We start from the raw sequence: 15,728 nt of genomic DNA, 5'->3' as shown, positions 1-15,728 counted from the left end.
GTAGGCTGTTAGCATCCCAAAGATTAGGGAAAGGATTGCCTGGGAGCGAGACTATGCAACGTCCTCTCTTATCCCCCATGCGCTTCTTATAAGAGCTAGCCTTCCTGTTGACAGAGACCCTCCGCTCAAGCCTGGGCCAATTTGTGACCGCAGAGGAAGTGATACCATGTGACTTCTGAGATTTTTCACAAAAGAAAAAGCAGCTTCCTCCTGGTTCCCCTGAGATGCTGGAGACCCAGATCCTGAGCCATGAGGAAGCCCGAGCAGCCTTCCTGCCTTTCCAAGTGACACCCCAGACATCACAGAGCAGAGACCAGCCAATCCGCCACGCCTCTCCAGAACTCCTGATCCACAGGATCCATGAGGGTAATAAAATGCCAGTTGATTTACAGCACTATGTTTGGAGTATTTGTTACGCAGCAGTAGTGACTGGAACAAGGGCTTTCTCTGGGGCCTCTGGTTTGTCTTCCCCTCGAGCAGGAACCCAGTGAAAGCATCAGGCATTCACTTCTCTATTTTCCAGCATCCATGAAATTCTAGGGGCTCTAAACAGGGTTGACTTTCTTTTGCCAGCTGTATTTCTCATTGTAACAGTGGCTGAAATAAACATAATGTACTAATCAGGTGGTAATTATAGAAGAGGCTGTCCTAACAAACTCATAGAAGATTCACGTATTAAAAGGTTCCTTATAAACATTTTGTAGACATTAGCAGTTGCGGCTCCTGCTTAACCGAGGAACGACCCTGACTGCAAGAAGTCAGGATGCCTGAGGTGCTGGGGTGGGCTTTGTGACCCGAGATCCCCATCTTCCAGGTTGCTGGCGCCTGAATAAAGCCATTTCCTTTGTAGCAGCGCCTGCCTCTGGAGTATTGGCTGTTGAAGCAGCAGGTGGCCAGGCCTGCGTTCCGTTACACAGAGACCACCCTTGCAGACATTTCCTAGCTTGTCTTTTATTCCTTTAAAGATGGCAATCCACCGTATTGTAATCTGTTTGATAGCTCCAGGATCTGAAGTCTTTGTGGTCTGTTTATGATGCACTGTTGTTTCTCCTGGCCCTCACTCATGGTGCCTTGTTTCCTTGTGGGATCAGTCATGAATGACTGAGTCGTCCCTTGTGTCAGCCAGGACATGCTACATTACAGCTACCACAGTCCCCATTGGCTCTTGAACTTCCCAAATCTTAACCATGGGAGTTCCTTCCTTGCTTCTGCTTAAAGTCCAGCAGAGGCCATTAGGAGGCGCCAGTCATCCTACTTACTGGAGAACCCGGGCTGAGAGCACCTCCAAGTCTAGCTCCACCGCCACAGGTCTGCTTGGTGGGGGAGGGGGGCGACTTCTGCAGTGACTCATACAGCTTCGGTCACATGTTGTTAAGCCGAGCAAGTCACTTGGTCATGCCTGGCTTCGGAGGATGTAGAAAAGCACATTCTTGTCATACTTCTGAAAGGCAGAAATATTTGGTGAATAACACTAATGTTTATCATCTCTGTTTTCCTTGGAATATTATTTGTGGGGCTTTGTCTCTAACATACCAAGGGTGTGGCCCTTTGGGGTCCCAGCTTTAAGGAGGGGGGATCTGCTAGGGGAGGCTCTACAGTGGGTGGGACCTGGGCCTTATGTTCCATCTCTACCCCCCTAGAGGACACAGAACCTGTAATCTGAGCTTGTTGGACGCAGCAAATGCCCTTGAGGGAGCAGGGGTTTCAGGGCTCAGTCCGCCTCTCTGGGCGTCTACCAGCTGCTCCGTTCTTTGATAATTTTTCGGCAGTTTGTACCATCTTCCCAGTTCTTTGATGCTTTAAGGAGACTCAACGTTTTAAAAACAAGGAGACAGCAGCATATTTGGTGATTTTCCTGATGCAGGTTCACGCAAAACGGCCTAGTCGACCACAGCCCCCGAAGGAGAATTTCTGGGGCTGTTCTGTCCACTGGCCAGTACGCGGGGCTCTTTCAATATAAACACACACGCATGAAGTACAATGAACAATTCAGCCTCCCCATCACACCGGCTGCACTCCCAGCGCTCAGTGGCCCAGTGGGTGCCACGTTGGGCGGAGCAGACATGGCACGGTTCTGCGGTTGTGGCGGGTTCTGCATGACGGCGTGGTTTCCAGACTCCACCAAGCGAAGCAGCGACTGGGAATGAGGGAGGGTGAGGGGGGCACGGCTGCCGGGACCCCACTCTCTCCTCGTGGGCCCTCTGACTGCACTGCACTGCGAGGGGCCATCTCACATTTGTTTGTGATTTTATTTATTCATTCATTTAGTAAACAGTTGGGAGTGCCCACCATACGGGAACCATGGGCGTAAAATCCATGAGTAAAATACCAGTGGTCTCTGTGGTTGTGAAACTTATAATCACTTGAATATATTCTTATTCTAAGACTTAAGACAAAGAGGTGATTTTCTCTGGTTCCCCCAAGAAAGCCTGGTGCAGAGGGAGAATAGGCTTCAGGTGCAGACAGATCTGGGTTCACATGGAAGCCCTGCATCTTCTAATGAAGGTGGTTGACCTCCATGAGCCTCAGTTCCTCATGTACAAGATAAGGACACTAATACTTATTGCATATAGTTATCTTGAGTATCAGCCAAGAAAACAGAGAGAAAGTGCTAGTGCAGTACCTGGCACAACTGGGAGGGTGGTAATGTGCCAAGAGATGGTTTAGTGGCACATGATTTAAATCAGTGCCACATAATACTATAAGCTTCTCACATCGAACCAAGCTTCTCTTGAGTTGCATCTGGTGAAGCTAGAATTGGGGCTTATTTGGCAATGGTCTCTAACAGAAACATCGAGAGCTGTACATGTAATGTCACCTGGTGAACACTAGAGGCCGCCAGAACAGATGCCAGGCCCAAGGACTCCAGCTGCGACCTCCGCACCTTGCTCTTAATTGCACGCCAAGAATCCATTTAATGTGCACTTAAGGCCCCCAGTTAGGAACACCAGGGCATTTTCTGTAAAGCAGTATCAACCACACCTCAAAATAAATTCCTAGTGGATAACATCATTAAGTGTTAAAATGCAACTATAAAAACGGAAAGTTAGTAATTGTCTCGTTTGGTGATGGTGAAGAAGTTTCAAAGCATAAAAGCAGCAGAAAAAAAATTGTAGAAAGATTTTCCTACATGAAAAAAAATTGTACACATAAAAACACCACAGACACAATGAAAAAGAAATGACACTTCGGGACAAATTTCGCAACACGTGTGAGTGACAGAAAGGAAAGTTACTATGCATAGCATAAAATAAGCTCTTATCAATAAATTAGAAAAGATGAATAATAGCTTAACAGAAAAATTGGCGTGAGCAGATAATTCCCAAAAATAGAAATAACAGTGGCCTATGAAATACACTACTAGTTATGAAATAAGTACAAATAAATAGTATAATGAAATTTCATGATTAGACTATGAATCACAACAAATCTCTTGAAAAAGAAATAAGTGAGAAAAAGTCAAGCACCACACGATTTCATGGCTATGGGGCATATAAAACAAAAACTCATAGACACAAACAGTATGGCGGTCACCAGGGGGAGGGGGGCCGAACATGCAGTGATGGAAGGAGATTTGACTCTGGGCAGTGGGCACACAATGCAATAGACAGATCATGTATCACAGGAATGTACACCTAGGACCTATGTAATTTTATTAATGAATGTCACTCCAATAAATTCAATTAAAAAAACTGGTATTGGGACAGCACCATGAAATGGGTGCAAATGGGGACCATTTTTCTGGAGGATAATTTTAAAACATTTATTCACAGCCTTAAAATTATTAACATGCTGAAGATTCAGTAATTACGTTTCTGGGGAGGTTGCATAATTACGTATTTTAGGGAGGTAAGAAAGATGCACAAAGGTTCACATGTACGGAAGTTCATCTCGGCATTTTGCTTTCAATATTGGAAAACTGGGAACAACTTAGATATCCAACAACAGGGAAGGTTTACATCCACATGAAAATATAAATGCTCACATGTTTATAATATTTAATAATCAACATATTTATGAGCATTTTTGCAGGTTAAGTACAACACTGTGCATAAATCAGTTTACACAGTATGATTTGATTTTGTAAAACTGCGTCAGGAGGAAGCCTTATAATAGCGCAGGTCTCACCTTTCTCCTGAGGTCTCCTTCACTACTGCTTGTGGCGCAGGCATTAGTGGGGTCTTTCAACACCCACTGCCCACCGTACAGGGTTATTACTGTAGAAACACAGAGGGGGTGACTCGAGTCAATGCTTAGCTTATGCAAATTGAAATAGACTTTTGTGGTGGGGGGAGTGACAGAGAACACCTTGGGCCTCCCAGGTGGGTGATGGAAGGATGCAGAATTTGTGGAGAGTGGGGAAGAACTCAGGTATCTCAGCTGGTGCCATCAGAGGGAGGATGTGGTCGGGAGTAAGAGAGGACCATGCAGCTCCATGAACTGGTGGCCAGTCTCTTTTATGCTATGGGACTGTCCAAGGCCCCCAGACTCAGATTCTGCCTCCACTTGAAGGATGATGGGGAGAAATCCTGAATGATTTCTGACCTTACACAGAAGCGACTTTTCCTGCTCCATAAGCTGGAATGAAGATTTGAAATAGGTTTAAGTAGACTGAGAGAAAAACATTTACATATTTTTAACGTACTTTGGAACATGGATTTAGAAATTTGTATCTTATATGTGGACTTGTATCTATATACATTTATATTGATATCAACCCCAATGTAAATATTTAGAAAAAACAAAGGAATATAAGATAATTAAGAGTAAAATATTGTTGTGGGCTTACTGATTTTTCTTATCTTTAATTTTTTTGTATTTTTCAATAATTCCACAGTAAGTAGGTGTCAAATTTATAATGTAAACATTATTAGCATTATTAAAATACAGCATTAAAGGCTAATGACAGGCTGGGAAAAACATTGTTAACTCACAGTACAGATGAAGCTTTGATTTTCTATTTCACAAAGGACTCCTATCAATCAAAGAAAAAGACCAACAACCTATCAGAAAAATGGACCATGGAAAAGATGATTGACAGAAAAGGGAGCGTAAATAGCATGTAAGCATGTGAAATATCGCCTAGTTTTATTCACAATAATGGCAATGCAAATTAAAGCTATTTCAAGATCTTATCTTTTTCCTATCGGAGAGTCCAGGCCGCTGACTTCAATCACACGCCGCTGTGTCGGTAAAAGCGTGAAGAGACGCCCACTCCGTCTGCCTCTTTGTGCTTCGTCACACACTGCTGATGGGAGTGGGCACTGGGCCTTTCTGCAGGAGGGCTTGGCCCCGCCCATCAATTAAACACAAAAACCCATGGGCTCAGCAATGCCTCTTCCAAGAGTTTATGGGGGAAGACATATAGAGATATGCTAAGTTATATAATAGCAAATACTAAAAACTAAAGTTCATAATAGCAAAGTATTGGAAACTAGAAACAAATGTCTTTCAATAGAGAATTGGCTCAATAAATGATTGGTACAATTAACCGCGATAAACAGCTTTATGTACTGATATGGAAGGAGCTCTAAGATAGCTTGTTAAGAAGAAAAAAGAAGAACGGTGTGCATATTATGCTACCATTTGTGGAACGAACTGTATAAATGTATCTTTTTGGATAGAAATCATAGCTAATTTTATCAAACAGTATGTGGCCCATCACTGTTCTAAGTGCTGTGTTTCCGTCTGCACTAATCCGTCTCACCTTCATGGCGGCCCTATGAGATTGGGGCCGTTACCACAACCTCTGTCCGTGTTACAGATGAGTAAATTTGGGTACAGGGGGGAGTGATACTGGGGACAGGGGGAGGGTGAGTGAGAGGCAGGCCTGGGGGGACACAGGAAGAGAAGGGAGAATGTTCTCTGCAGCCCTTGTGCACGGCGACCACACAAATGCACTGTCTATCATTTAAAAAGAATGAAAAGAACCTGCCTGCTGTGACTGTTACTGCATTATACTCACCCCGAGGTGTCTGTCCATCTGTAGGTGTGGGGTGGTTGGGGGGACCCTGAGCCAGGGAACAGAGCATCCGTGGCCCAGTGGATCAGGAAACAGAGCAGGGTCAAGTCCGGCCCAGAGGCCATCGTTTGTACACTAATAAAACAAACAAACACCCCTTGCAGACGATGGTCAGGGCAGCACTGAGTTCTGTCCGTGTTTCCAATCCATCTGATGACCCAGTCACCTGGGAAACTTGACAGCGGCTGCTCAGGCTCCGGGGAGCACACGGTCTGACGGGACACAACTGGGTGCAGGTCGGGACCCGCATTTCTCAGAAGCCCCCGCCCCAGGCAATTCTGATGGAAAAATCTGGTTTAGGAACCCAGAACCACATGGGCTTTGGGGGTTCCTCCCAGTCCTAAAATTCCACATCCCATGATGCAGGTACTGGGTCAGGTCAGACCCAAGTCACCTATTCCTTCTCGCTGTCTCCATTCCCCTCGCCTCCTGGTTTTCAGTCCTTCCGGCCCTTTCTAGAGGCTGCCTCATCTCCAGGCTCATGGGAAAAAAGGAAAGGAAACTGAAAAGGAGGGACTGTGTCCCTGGATCTAGATCTCCATGGTGACCGCCACCCTCCACCTCCCACTTCCAGAGGGCGGAGCCCACAGGCTCCGGAGTCACCATTCCAAGGCATGACCAGGCCCTGAAGCCCAGACGGGCACAGGAGATCTGGCCCGTCTCTGAATTCACACATGGACCCGAATCCTCTGTGGATTCATGTCTTCCGATGGCATTTTCTTCACCAGATGATATTCTGGCTATTTTATACGCTTTTCTCTCTTTCTTCCAGGTGGTCTTTAAAAACGTGCACATTTTGACTTCAGTGCAGTTTTGGATGTTCAGTGACCATCCTTCCCCCTCTCCCACCCCTTCCCCCTCCCCCCTCCCTTCCTTCCTCCTCTAAGTCCTCCTGCATCTTCTCCTCTATCTCCTCCATCTCCTCCTCCTGTGGAGGAAAGGCCTGGGGCCAGGGCGTCTCAGGTTCCCACCACTGCTCTTCCAGCCCATTTAGAGAGATGGGTGTGCGTTCAGCGCACTGCACAGCCCAGAGAAACATGTTTCCCCCACCCTCTACAGGTTTATGGTGAGTCTCTGCATTTCACAGGGCAGTTATTACTCATGATTGATGGTTACTGACCAAGCCCAAGCAAATGTGCGGCACCCTCTGCATACCACACACACATATGCACACACATATTTGGCGCCAGAATGAAGATGCCATTCCTAGCTGGGAGGAGCCACATGGCCAGACCTTGTCGGCAGCCTCTGCCTGTGCTAGAAGGTGCAGGGCATCTAGCTGTCCCCAGTCTGGTGTTCCAGGATTAGCATCCATGACAAAAAGAGTTGGCTACCCACTTTCCACCAGAGAAGACGTGGAAGAGGCGCACCCAGGCCAGAGCCAGGGTTTGCCAGGGCCCCCTCCTCCCTCCCTCCTCCCTCCAACCTGGGCTAATGAAGGCCGGCCCATGTTTGAGCACGATGACAGGTCTTCCCAAAGATGTATTTTTACCCTCTGGACAAATAGCAGTTGGGACGAGTGGGGCTTTTTTTATGAGTTGAGGTACTCCGAGCTGGAAAATAAACAGGCAGCTAATGAGACGCTCTCGGGGAAACTGGCATAAATAATAACAACAAAAAAACACATACATCTGTCCCTTGTGCCAACACCCTTGGGGAGGGGATATAAAAGCTGCTGGCCAGCAAGTGCCAGCCAGACTTGGGGAACTCCGGCTGCGCTCCTGACCTGCGCCCTGACCAGCCGGGATCATGGGGTGCTGCCCCGGGGACTGCTTCGGCTGCTGCCCTCAAGAGGAAAACTGCTGTGAGATGTGCTGCTGCGGCCCCTGCTGTGGATCTTGTTGTGGATCTTGCTGTGGCTGCGGAGGTTCAGGCTGCGGAAGCTCAGGCTGCGGAGGCGGCTGTTGCGGGTCTTCCTGCTGTGGATCTGGCTGCGGGGACGGTGGCTGCGGGGGCGGTGGCTGCGGGGGAGGTTGCTGCGGGGGCTGCTGCGGATCCAGTTGCTGCGGCTCCACGGGGTGCTGCGGCCCTGTTTGCTGCCAGCCCACACCTGTCTGCGACACGAAATGAAGACCTCTCCTTCCTGCCTCACGAGGCGGTCTCAGGGAGCGCTGGCATGTGCTCCAAGAGGAGACCCGGTGTCTCCAGGACCTTCCAAGGCAGTGTCCTGCCTCCCGTTTTATTTGTAGAGGAGGCTTGTTCTCCTGTGCCCGCCCTGGTGTTTCAAGGCCCTGAGAACGAAAGCCTTATGCTGGTGAGGAATTAAAGCCAGGTGCCACCCAAAGTGATCCCCGAAGCTGGAAGGGCGAATCCCCCCCCCACCCCCACCCCCACCCCGCTGTGGCTCGATGTTAATGAAGATGAATGTCTTGGCACCATAAGGCACCCTCTTATTCAAGGTGTCCTGGGACTGACCCCTCTCCTTCAGCTTTTGGCTGCTTTTGAGATACAAAAAATCCCTCTTTGTTAACTTCTTAATAAACTCGAGCATGCTGGCATAACCAAATTAGTTCTGCCGCCTCTTCCTTCACCCCCTCTAGGGCCCTGGACCAGGCAGGCTCACTCTGGAGTCCACAATAGGGCTTTTGAAAGCTAGTTTGTGGGTCACCCTGCATCAGAACTGCCTGGGAGTAGTTAAAAGGGAGATTCCGGAATCCTCCCTGGACCAGGCAAAATCAGTGCATGCCTGACTTGGATGGAAATCTGTGTTTCTTGCAAGAACCCCAGATGATTCCAATGCACTGAGGTTGGAGAACCATCCTTGTAGATGGACGCTGCCCTGTGGTATATAAGAGTTGCATGGGGAGCCTTTAAAAATGCAGACCCTTGGGCTTCGCTGCTGGAGATTTTGTCCATCAGCCCCAGGGTGGGGGCCCTGGGCTCTGCATTTTTAAAAGCTCCCAGGTAAGGTCGGATGGCTGGCCAAGTTTAACCTTGAGGGAGGTGCATGGCTTCCTTCTGCGTTGCAGTTCTTCTAGGCTGGCTCCGCCCGAGGCTTCAGGTTGGGTCAGAACTTTCTGGTACAGTCAGAGGAGAAGGCTCGCCGGTAAGACCAGCTTGGTTCTGAGTGGAAGGGTTCCTGTAGCGCAGTTTTGACAACACACGGGGCCTAAGGATGTTCTGGGCAGCCGGCTCCCTCCTCCGGCCTCGTGCTTTGGCAAAAGCTGCCTGCTCTGCGTTAGGGTTTTGTGTCCTGGAACCAGCTGAATTTCTTCTACAGGAGTCCCCCCCGGGTGAGAGGAGCAAGCCTGACCATCTGTGAAGTGGGTTCAGCTGGGAGGTTGAAATTCAAAAGACAGCTCTTTCAAACTCTTGCTGAATATGATCTCGAGCTATATATGGAATAAAACTAATTCCACTTCTGCCCTGGGAGAACAATATTAATTTTTAATCCTACAAAGCAGTGTTTTACTCAACAAACAAAAATAATTTTGTGATTATAAGCACAGCAATGATTCTTAAGAATATGAAAAAATACAGAAAAATATAAAGAAGAAATGATAGCCACCCAAATTCTCGCCTTCAGGGTTTATTACTAACACGTATCTTTCCAGGCTCCTGTGTAAGCGTATTTTCAAACAAAACTCGGGTGATGCTGCTTTCACTTTTTTGCCTTAAAATTATTTTCTGTTTAATTTTTATAAACTAACTTGGAGATATAATTTACATGTAATAAATTACTCCCACTTCAGTGCACTGTTTGATGAGATTTGACAATCGTGTATGTTTAAATAACCATTATGGCCCTCAAAATCTAGAACTTTCTACCGCCTTTCAGATTGCCCGGTGCCTTTGTGCAGGCAATCCTCTCACCCAGCCTCAGTCTCAGACAAACATCGATCTGCTTTATGTCATTATAAACTTTGCCGTTTCTAGAATTTCATATAAAGGAAACCATATGCTGTGAACTTTTTTACTTGGAATAACAACTTTTAATATTCATTCATGTTTTTGTAGCTATCAATAGTTCATTCCTTTTTATTAAGTGAATAAACTACACTGCATGAATAAACTACATTAAGACTATTTATTAACTGATGAACGTTTGGGTTGCATACAGTTATTGGCTATTATGAATAAAGGTGTTATGAATATTCATGTGCAAATGTTTGTGTGGAAATATGTTTCATTTATTTTGGATAAATACTTAGGTGTTGAATTGCTTGGTAGGGAGTATAGTAAGTGAATGGTTCACATTATAAGGAACTACCCAACTGTTTTTGCAAAGTGGGTGTACCATTTTTTATGTCTGGGAGTTCCAGTTGCTCCATGTCCTTGCTAACACTTAATATTGTTATTCTTTGTATTTTTAGACATTCTAGCAAGTGTCTAGTGATAGCTCCTTGTGTTTTCATTTTCTTTGCTGCATTAAAAATTCCAGCAGATTAGCAGTATCTTGCTCCAGGAGAGAATTTGAGATTTGTCTATGCCCTGGTTCAGTTTTAGACTCTATTATTTAGGTCACTTTTGTTCTGCCTGGAACTGGCCTCTTCAGTGCTGACTCTGTAACCCCAAGGACAAAGCCACTGGCAGAGCAGCAGCGTGCCAAGGGGACACCATTGCCAGAGGTCACTTGGTCTACCGGGTGCAGTTGTGATTAAGAGCAGCCAATTGTTTTATTGCTCATGACCATGGTTATTTTTTTAAAATCCTGACAGAGAATTGCCCTTTTTAGCTGTCCACAGAGGTCCTTCTTCACTGATTCAACAAATCTTTGTAGTGAACTGCCTATGTATCAAAACACTGCACCAGGTGCTGGGTATGTATCAGGGAATAAACACAATTCTTACCCATCTGGTGCTTATCACATCAAAGGACACAAGAGAGAGTAAAAAGAATAAAGTAAAAATGGGCCAGACCAGGAATTGTCAACCTTTTTCATCTCCCAGCACACATAAACTACTTACTAAAAATTCTGTGACACACCAGAAAATATTTTTTTTGCTGATCTGACAAAAAAGGTATAATTTTTATTCATTCACATCAGATGGCTATTTTTGTGTTGGCTGTTTTCATTTTTTAAAAATCTGACAGTCTAAGAGAAAACAGGTGTGTGTCCTTGACTGAACGGTCAGGTATTGCGTGTTTTACAAATTCTTGCAGCACACTGTTTGAAAATTGCTGGGCTAGGTAGTTAAAACAGTGGCTTATTCCACTTAGCAGGGAAGGATTCTTTGAGGAATTCAGTCTAATACAATGGGGGATGTCAAGCAAGTTTTTCAGCTGATAGCAACTCTTTTGGGAGCAGGGGCATCTCCATCTGGAAATTCACTGCTGGTTCAGCTGAGGGAGAGAAAGTGGATGGACAGGAGGGGAGCTGCAAAGCCAGAGATTAGGGTCTTGCATTCGTCTCCTTGCCTTGCCTTCTGCACTGCTCTCTAAAAGTTCTCTTCTTTTATAGCCTGAGAGCCACATCTCAAAGGACAACACTCTCTCTTCCCAATCTTTCACTTTCAACGCTAAGTCCTGTAGATTAGATTCTGCCTCTTTTTTAAAAAAAGATTTTATTTATTTATTTTTAGAGGGGAAGGGAAGGAGAGAGGGAGAGAAATATCAAAGTATGGTTGTGTCTTGTGCATCCCCCGCTGGGAACTGGCCTGCAACCCAGGCATGTGCTCTGACTGGGAATCAAACCATGATCCTTTGGTTCGCAGGCCCGCACTCAATCCACTGAGCTATGCCAGCCAGGGCTAGCTTCTGCCTCTTTAAAACATCTTCTATTGCCCCAGCCCCAAGCCACTGCCCAGTTTATGTTGTCACCACGAAGCTTTAGGGTAATTGTCCCAGACCTCTAGTGGTCTGCCCACTTCCAGACTTGCTCTCCTTCTTCAGTTCCATCTCCACAGCCAGGGAGACCTTTCTGAGGGGCAAACCTGATCAAGCTTTGTCCTGCCCAACACTCCCAGGTATCAGTGGAAAGCCCAACAATGGCCGTGGTCCACAGGCTTTTCATGGCTGAGTGCCTAGTAGCCCCTCTGGACCCATCACTGTCCTTTCCCGTCCCCTTGCACTTTTCATCTGGCCGTGGGACCATTTGCTGCTCTCCAATGTTTCATGCTCTGCAGAAGCCTTCCCCACCTTCCCCCAAACCACGCTGGTGTTCCTCCTGGGTGCCACACAGCACCCCGCGCATCCAGGTATCGCAGCACCTTTGTCTGTATACGGTGCCATAACTGCTTATGGAGGTATCTCTTTCCTCTAAACTGGAGCTCCTTATGGCTGGAATTGCAACTCATTTGTTCCGTGTCATCACAGAAGCCATGGTGGCTGGTTGCAATAGATGAATAACATTGAAATTGAGCACATGATTGCACAAATTGATGAATAAGGAGAAGAATGACAAATGAATGGAGAAATGGTTGAGCTTTTCCAGAGCTGCCTTTTTCATTGACGCTGAAAGCACATGGCAAGGCAAGGCAGGGCCTCGGGGGCAAGGGTGTCAGGCCTCGGCTTTCAGAGACCGAGGGTGTGTTTCTCTCCTCATGTCTGTCCCAGCAACGGCACTGACGCAGCCCTTTGAGAAAGCATGTGCGCCCTTTGCTTTTGTTCACAATGTGTTTGTGAAAAGCCTTGCTTTTTATCCTTTGGATCTTTCACGAATCTTTCTTTTAGGAGCTGTTAAAATCACCAAAGGACAATAGAGATGTCATATGAGAAAGTCGTACACCTGAAATGTAGTTATTAGCCAATATTAGTCTAATAAATTTAATTTAAAAAATCACCAAATGCAAGAAGAACTCTGGAGGTCTACTGGATGCTTGAGGTGCAGATGAGAGGGAGAGAGAAAGAGGAGACAGAAGCAGAGTGACCAGGTCAGGTGCCTTCCAGGGACAGGTAGAGCTGGTGGTCTGGGGCAGGGCTGCTCACCGAACAGGACGAAGGATAGCACTGTGGGCTAAGCCTGTGACATGTGGCTGTGACAGAGCCTTCTGAGGAAGGTCTGTCCAGCCAGGATGGTGAAGGGGAAGAAGAGCAGCTCTGATTATGGGGCAAGCCACGTGGGACCTTTATCAAGTGACGAATGTTTTGATTCCAACCCCTCTTCTTTTCCTTTATCTACAGTGGAGGAGGAAGAAGGTTCCTTAGCTTATGGGATTACTGATGGCTTTAAAGAAGATCATTGCTGTAAAGCACAAGCATTTAAAATCCAGCCCAGAGATCCCCTATCCCACGGCTCCCATTGCAGGTCCTCTCCACGGATCTCTGTGTGTCTATTGTTAAGTAAATCATGGCATTGCAATGAGTTTGCCTGCCTGTCTGTCTGTCCACTAGAGAGCGACATCTAGGAGAATGAATGAGTCGGTCTGACACATGGGCATCCCTTGTGTCCTGCCCAGGGCTCGGTACAGAGGTCCAGAAGATGGATAAATTATAAGTTCCTCTCTTCTTCCCCTGTCCATGATGCTCAGAAACACAGATCATTCAGCTTGGAGGCGATGATGCTTCTTCCAAGATGCTCTGTAGCTCCAAGGATTCCAGATTTAGCAAATCAGTAAACAAACAGCTTCTTTATGAGTGGATAAACAACTTCAGGTCAACAAACCTTTGCCATAATAAGATGTTCCTCTGAAAAGTGGCCCAAACAGCAAGGAGGAAAATGATGCTGGAGCTCCAAACAGCACGTGCCAGCAAGGGGGTATAAAAACGAGGGCCCCCGGAGCTGTCTCAGTCAGGTAGCAACCTCACAACACTCTCAAGGGAGCAGAGCCACCTCCATCATGTCGGGAAACTGCTGTTCTAGAAAATGCCCCTCCGTGCCAGCCATCTCTCTCTGTTCCACTGAGGTGAGGTGCAGAGCACCCATCTTCTTGCCCAGTTCCTGCCAGAGCCAAACGTGGCAACTGGCGACTTGTCAAGATGGCTGCGGATTGTCCAGCTGTGGCCCACAATGCTGTCAGCCTTCCTGTCCTGTGAGCAGCTGCATTCAACCCGTGTGCTGTGAAGCCACCATTTGTGAGCCCTCCTGTCCTGTGAGCAGCTGCTGCCAACCTGTGTGCTGTGAGGCCAATACTTGTGAGCCCTCTTGCTCCGTGAGCAGCTGCTGCCAACCCGTGTGCTGTGAGGCCACCACTTGTGAGCCCTCTTGCTCCGTGAGCAGCTGCTGCCAACCCGTGTGCTGTGAGGCCAGCACTTGTGAGCCCTCTTGCTCCGTGAGCAGCTGCTGCCAACCCGTGTGCTGTGAGGCCAGCACTTGTGAGCCCTCCTGTTCTGTGAGCAGCTGCGCCCAACCTGCATGCTGTGGGGCTGCTTCCTGCCAACAGGTCCTCTGTGTGCCCACCCCCTGCCAGCCCATCGTCTGCACGCCCAGCTGCTGCCCAGCTGTCTGCACTGTGCCTAGTTCCTGCCAGCCAGTAGTCTGCGAGCCCGCCTGCTGTCCGCCAGTGTGCCCCACCCCTGGCTGCTATCCATCCATCTGCTCTGTGGGCAACAGCTGCCAGGCTGTTTGCTGTGACCCTAGTCCTTGTGAGCCATCTTGCTCGGGGCCCAGCATCTGCCAGCCAGCTTCCTGTGCAGCTCTTGTCTGCGAGCCTGTCTGCCTTCGCCCTGTCTGCTGTGTTCCAAACCCTTGTGAGCCACCCTGTGTCCCTAGCACTTGCCAGCAGCCCGCTTGTTGTGTCTCCAGCATCTGCCAACCCATCTGCTCAGAGCTTAGCCCCTGCTCACCCGTGGTCTGTGTGCCCCCTCCATGCCAACCTACCTGTTATGTAGTCAAGCGCTGTCAGTCTGTCTGCTGTCCTGCTTCCTGCTCACCTGCCCCCTGCCAGCCTTCCTGCTGCCGCTTGGGGTCTTCTGCTTCTGCCACCTGCCAACCAACTTGCTCTCGGACTTTCTACATACCCAGCTCCTCCTGCAAACAGCCTTGCACGACTTCGGTTTCCTGCCGCCCAATTTGTCGTCCAATTTGCCGCCCAATTTGCCGCCCAATCTGCTCTGGATCCCTCACCTGCAGGCAGCCATATGTGACGTCCATCTCCTATCGCCCTGCCTGCTACCGCCCCTTTTGCTCCATCCTGCGCCGCCCGACCTGTATCACTTCCATCTCCTTCCGTCCGCTGAGCTCCTGTCTGCCTTGTGCCGACCCCTGCAAACAGGATTGCAAAAAGTCCACTTGCAGCCAAGTGGATGGTGCTGACTCCACTCCCTGCAAGGCGGAAGTCTGCAAGGCCGATCCCTGCCAGCCCATTGAGGCCAAATCCACCAGCCCAACCACCTGCGAAGCCGCAGCCAGCCAGCCTGCTGCCACCAAGCCTGCCAATTGCTGAACTGACCTCAGCCCGCCAATTCCTGCAAAGCGAACCTCCGACTAGAGAGAAAACTCGACTGCCCCACCCGAAGCTCATCATGACTTAGCTAGAATCTTTTTCTTCCTGCACCATCACTTCCGTCTGCTGCTGCTTCAGAGAGCTGATCAGGAATGCCAGTGTCTGCGAGGTCCAGATGAAGGCCTCCTGGGCACTGAGAGGGAGACATTCTGGGTTCCTGTTTGCCGCGGCCATCAAGCTTTGCCATCTCATCTCAAGTCTCTTTTCTGTCACACATTTCTTTCACTCCTCACGTGTGCACTCCCTTGCTGGGTGTGCCCATGTTCTTTGGGGACTTCTTCAATGGGATAAAGATGTGTAACTGTCCAATAAAATCAGCTAAGCTGAAGTGACACGCTGTTTTCATTGTGCTCTTGTTAATGCCACAGTCTCATCAGCTGACT

At 48.0% G+C, this 15,728-nt stretch overlaps 2 protein-coding genes across 2 annotated transcripts; both read left to right on the top strand.

Annotated features, from left to right (window-relative positions):
- Positions 1 to 7,771: 7,771 nt before the first annotated feature.
- On the top strand, positions 7,772 to 8,092 carry LOC119037496 (keratin-associated protein 17-1). Its single transcript, XM_037129705.2, has one exon. It carries the CDS (start codon positions 7,772 to 7,774, stop codon positions 8,090 to 8,092), a length of 321 nt encoding a protein of 106 aa, XP_036985600.1.
- Positions 8,093 to 13,740: 5,648 nt separating this feature from the next.
- On the top strand, positions 13,741 to 15,285 carry LOC119037488 (keratin-associated protein 16-1). The gene has a single exon (XM_037129693.2). It carries the CDS (start codon positions 13,741 to 13,743, stop codon positions 15,283 to 15,285), a length of 1,545 nt encoding a protein of 514 aa, XP_036985588.2.
- The last annotated feature ends 443 nt before the right edge of the window (positions 15,286 to 15,728 follow it).

Source organism: Artibeus jamaicensis, unplaced genomic scaffold (genome assembly GCF_021234435.1).
Source record: "Artibeus jamaicensis isolate MK-2021 breed Jamaican fruit bat unplaced genomic scaffold, CSHL_Jam_final contig_2259, whole genome shotgun sequence".
Classification (NCBI taxonomy): Eukaryota; Metazoa; Chordata; class Mammalia; order Chiroptera; family Phyllostomidae; genus Artibeus; species Artibeus jamaicensis.
Note: the sequence above shows the minus strand (reverse complement) of the source record. Positions and strands in the feature narration are given on the sequence as shown.

Excerpts from the sequence above, each read along its gene's own strand:
- LOC119037488 (XM_037129693.2), top strand. The coding sequence starts at position 13,741 with ATGTCGGGAAACTGCTGTTCTAGAAAATGCCCCTCCGTGCCAGCCATC.
- LOC119037496 (XM_037129705.2), top strand. The coding sequence starts at position 7,772 with ATGGGGTGCTGCCCCGGGGACTGCTTCGGCTGCTGCCCTCAAGAGGAA.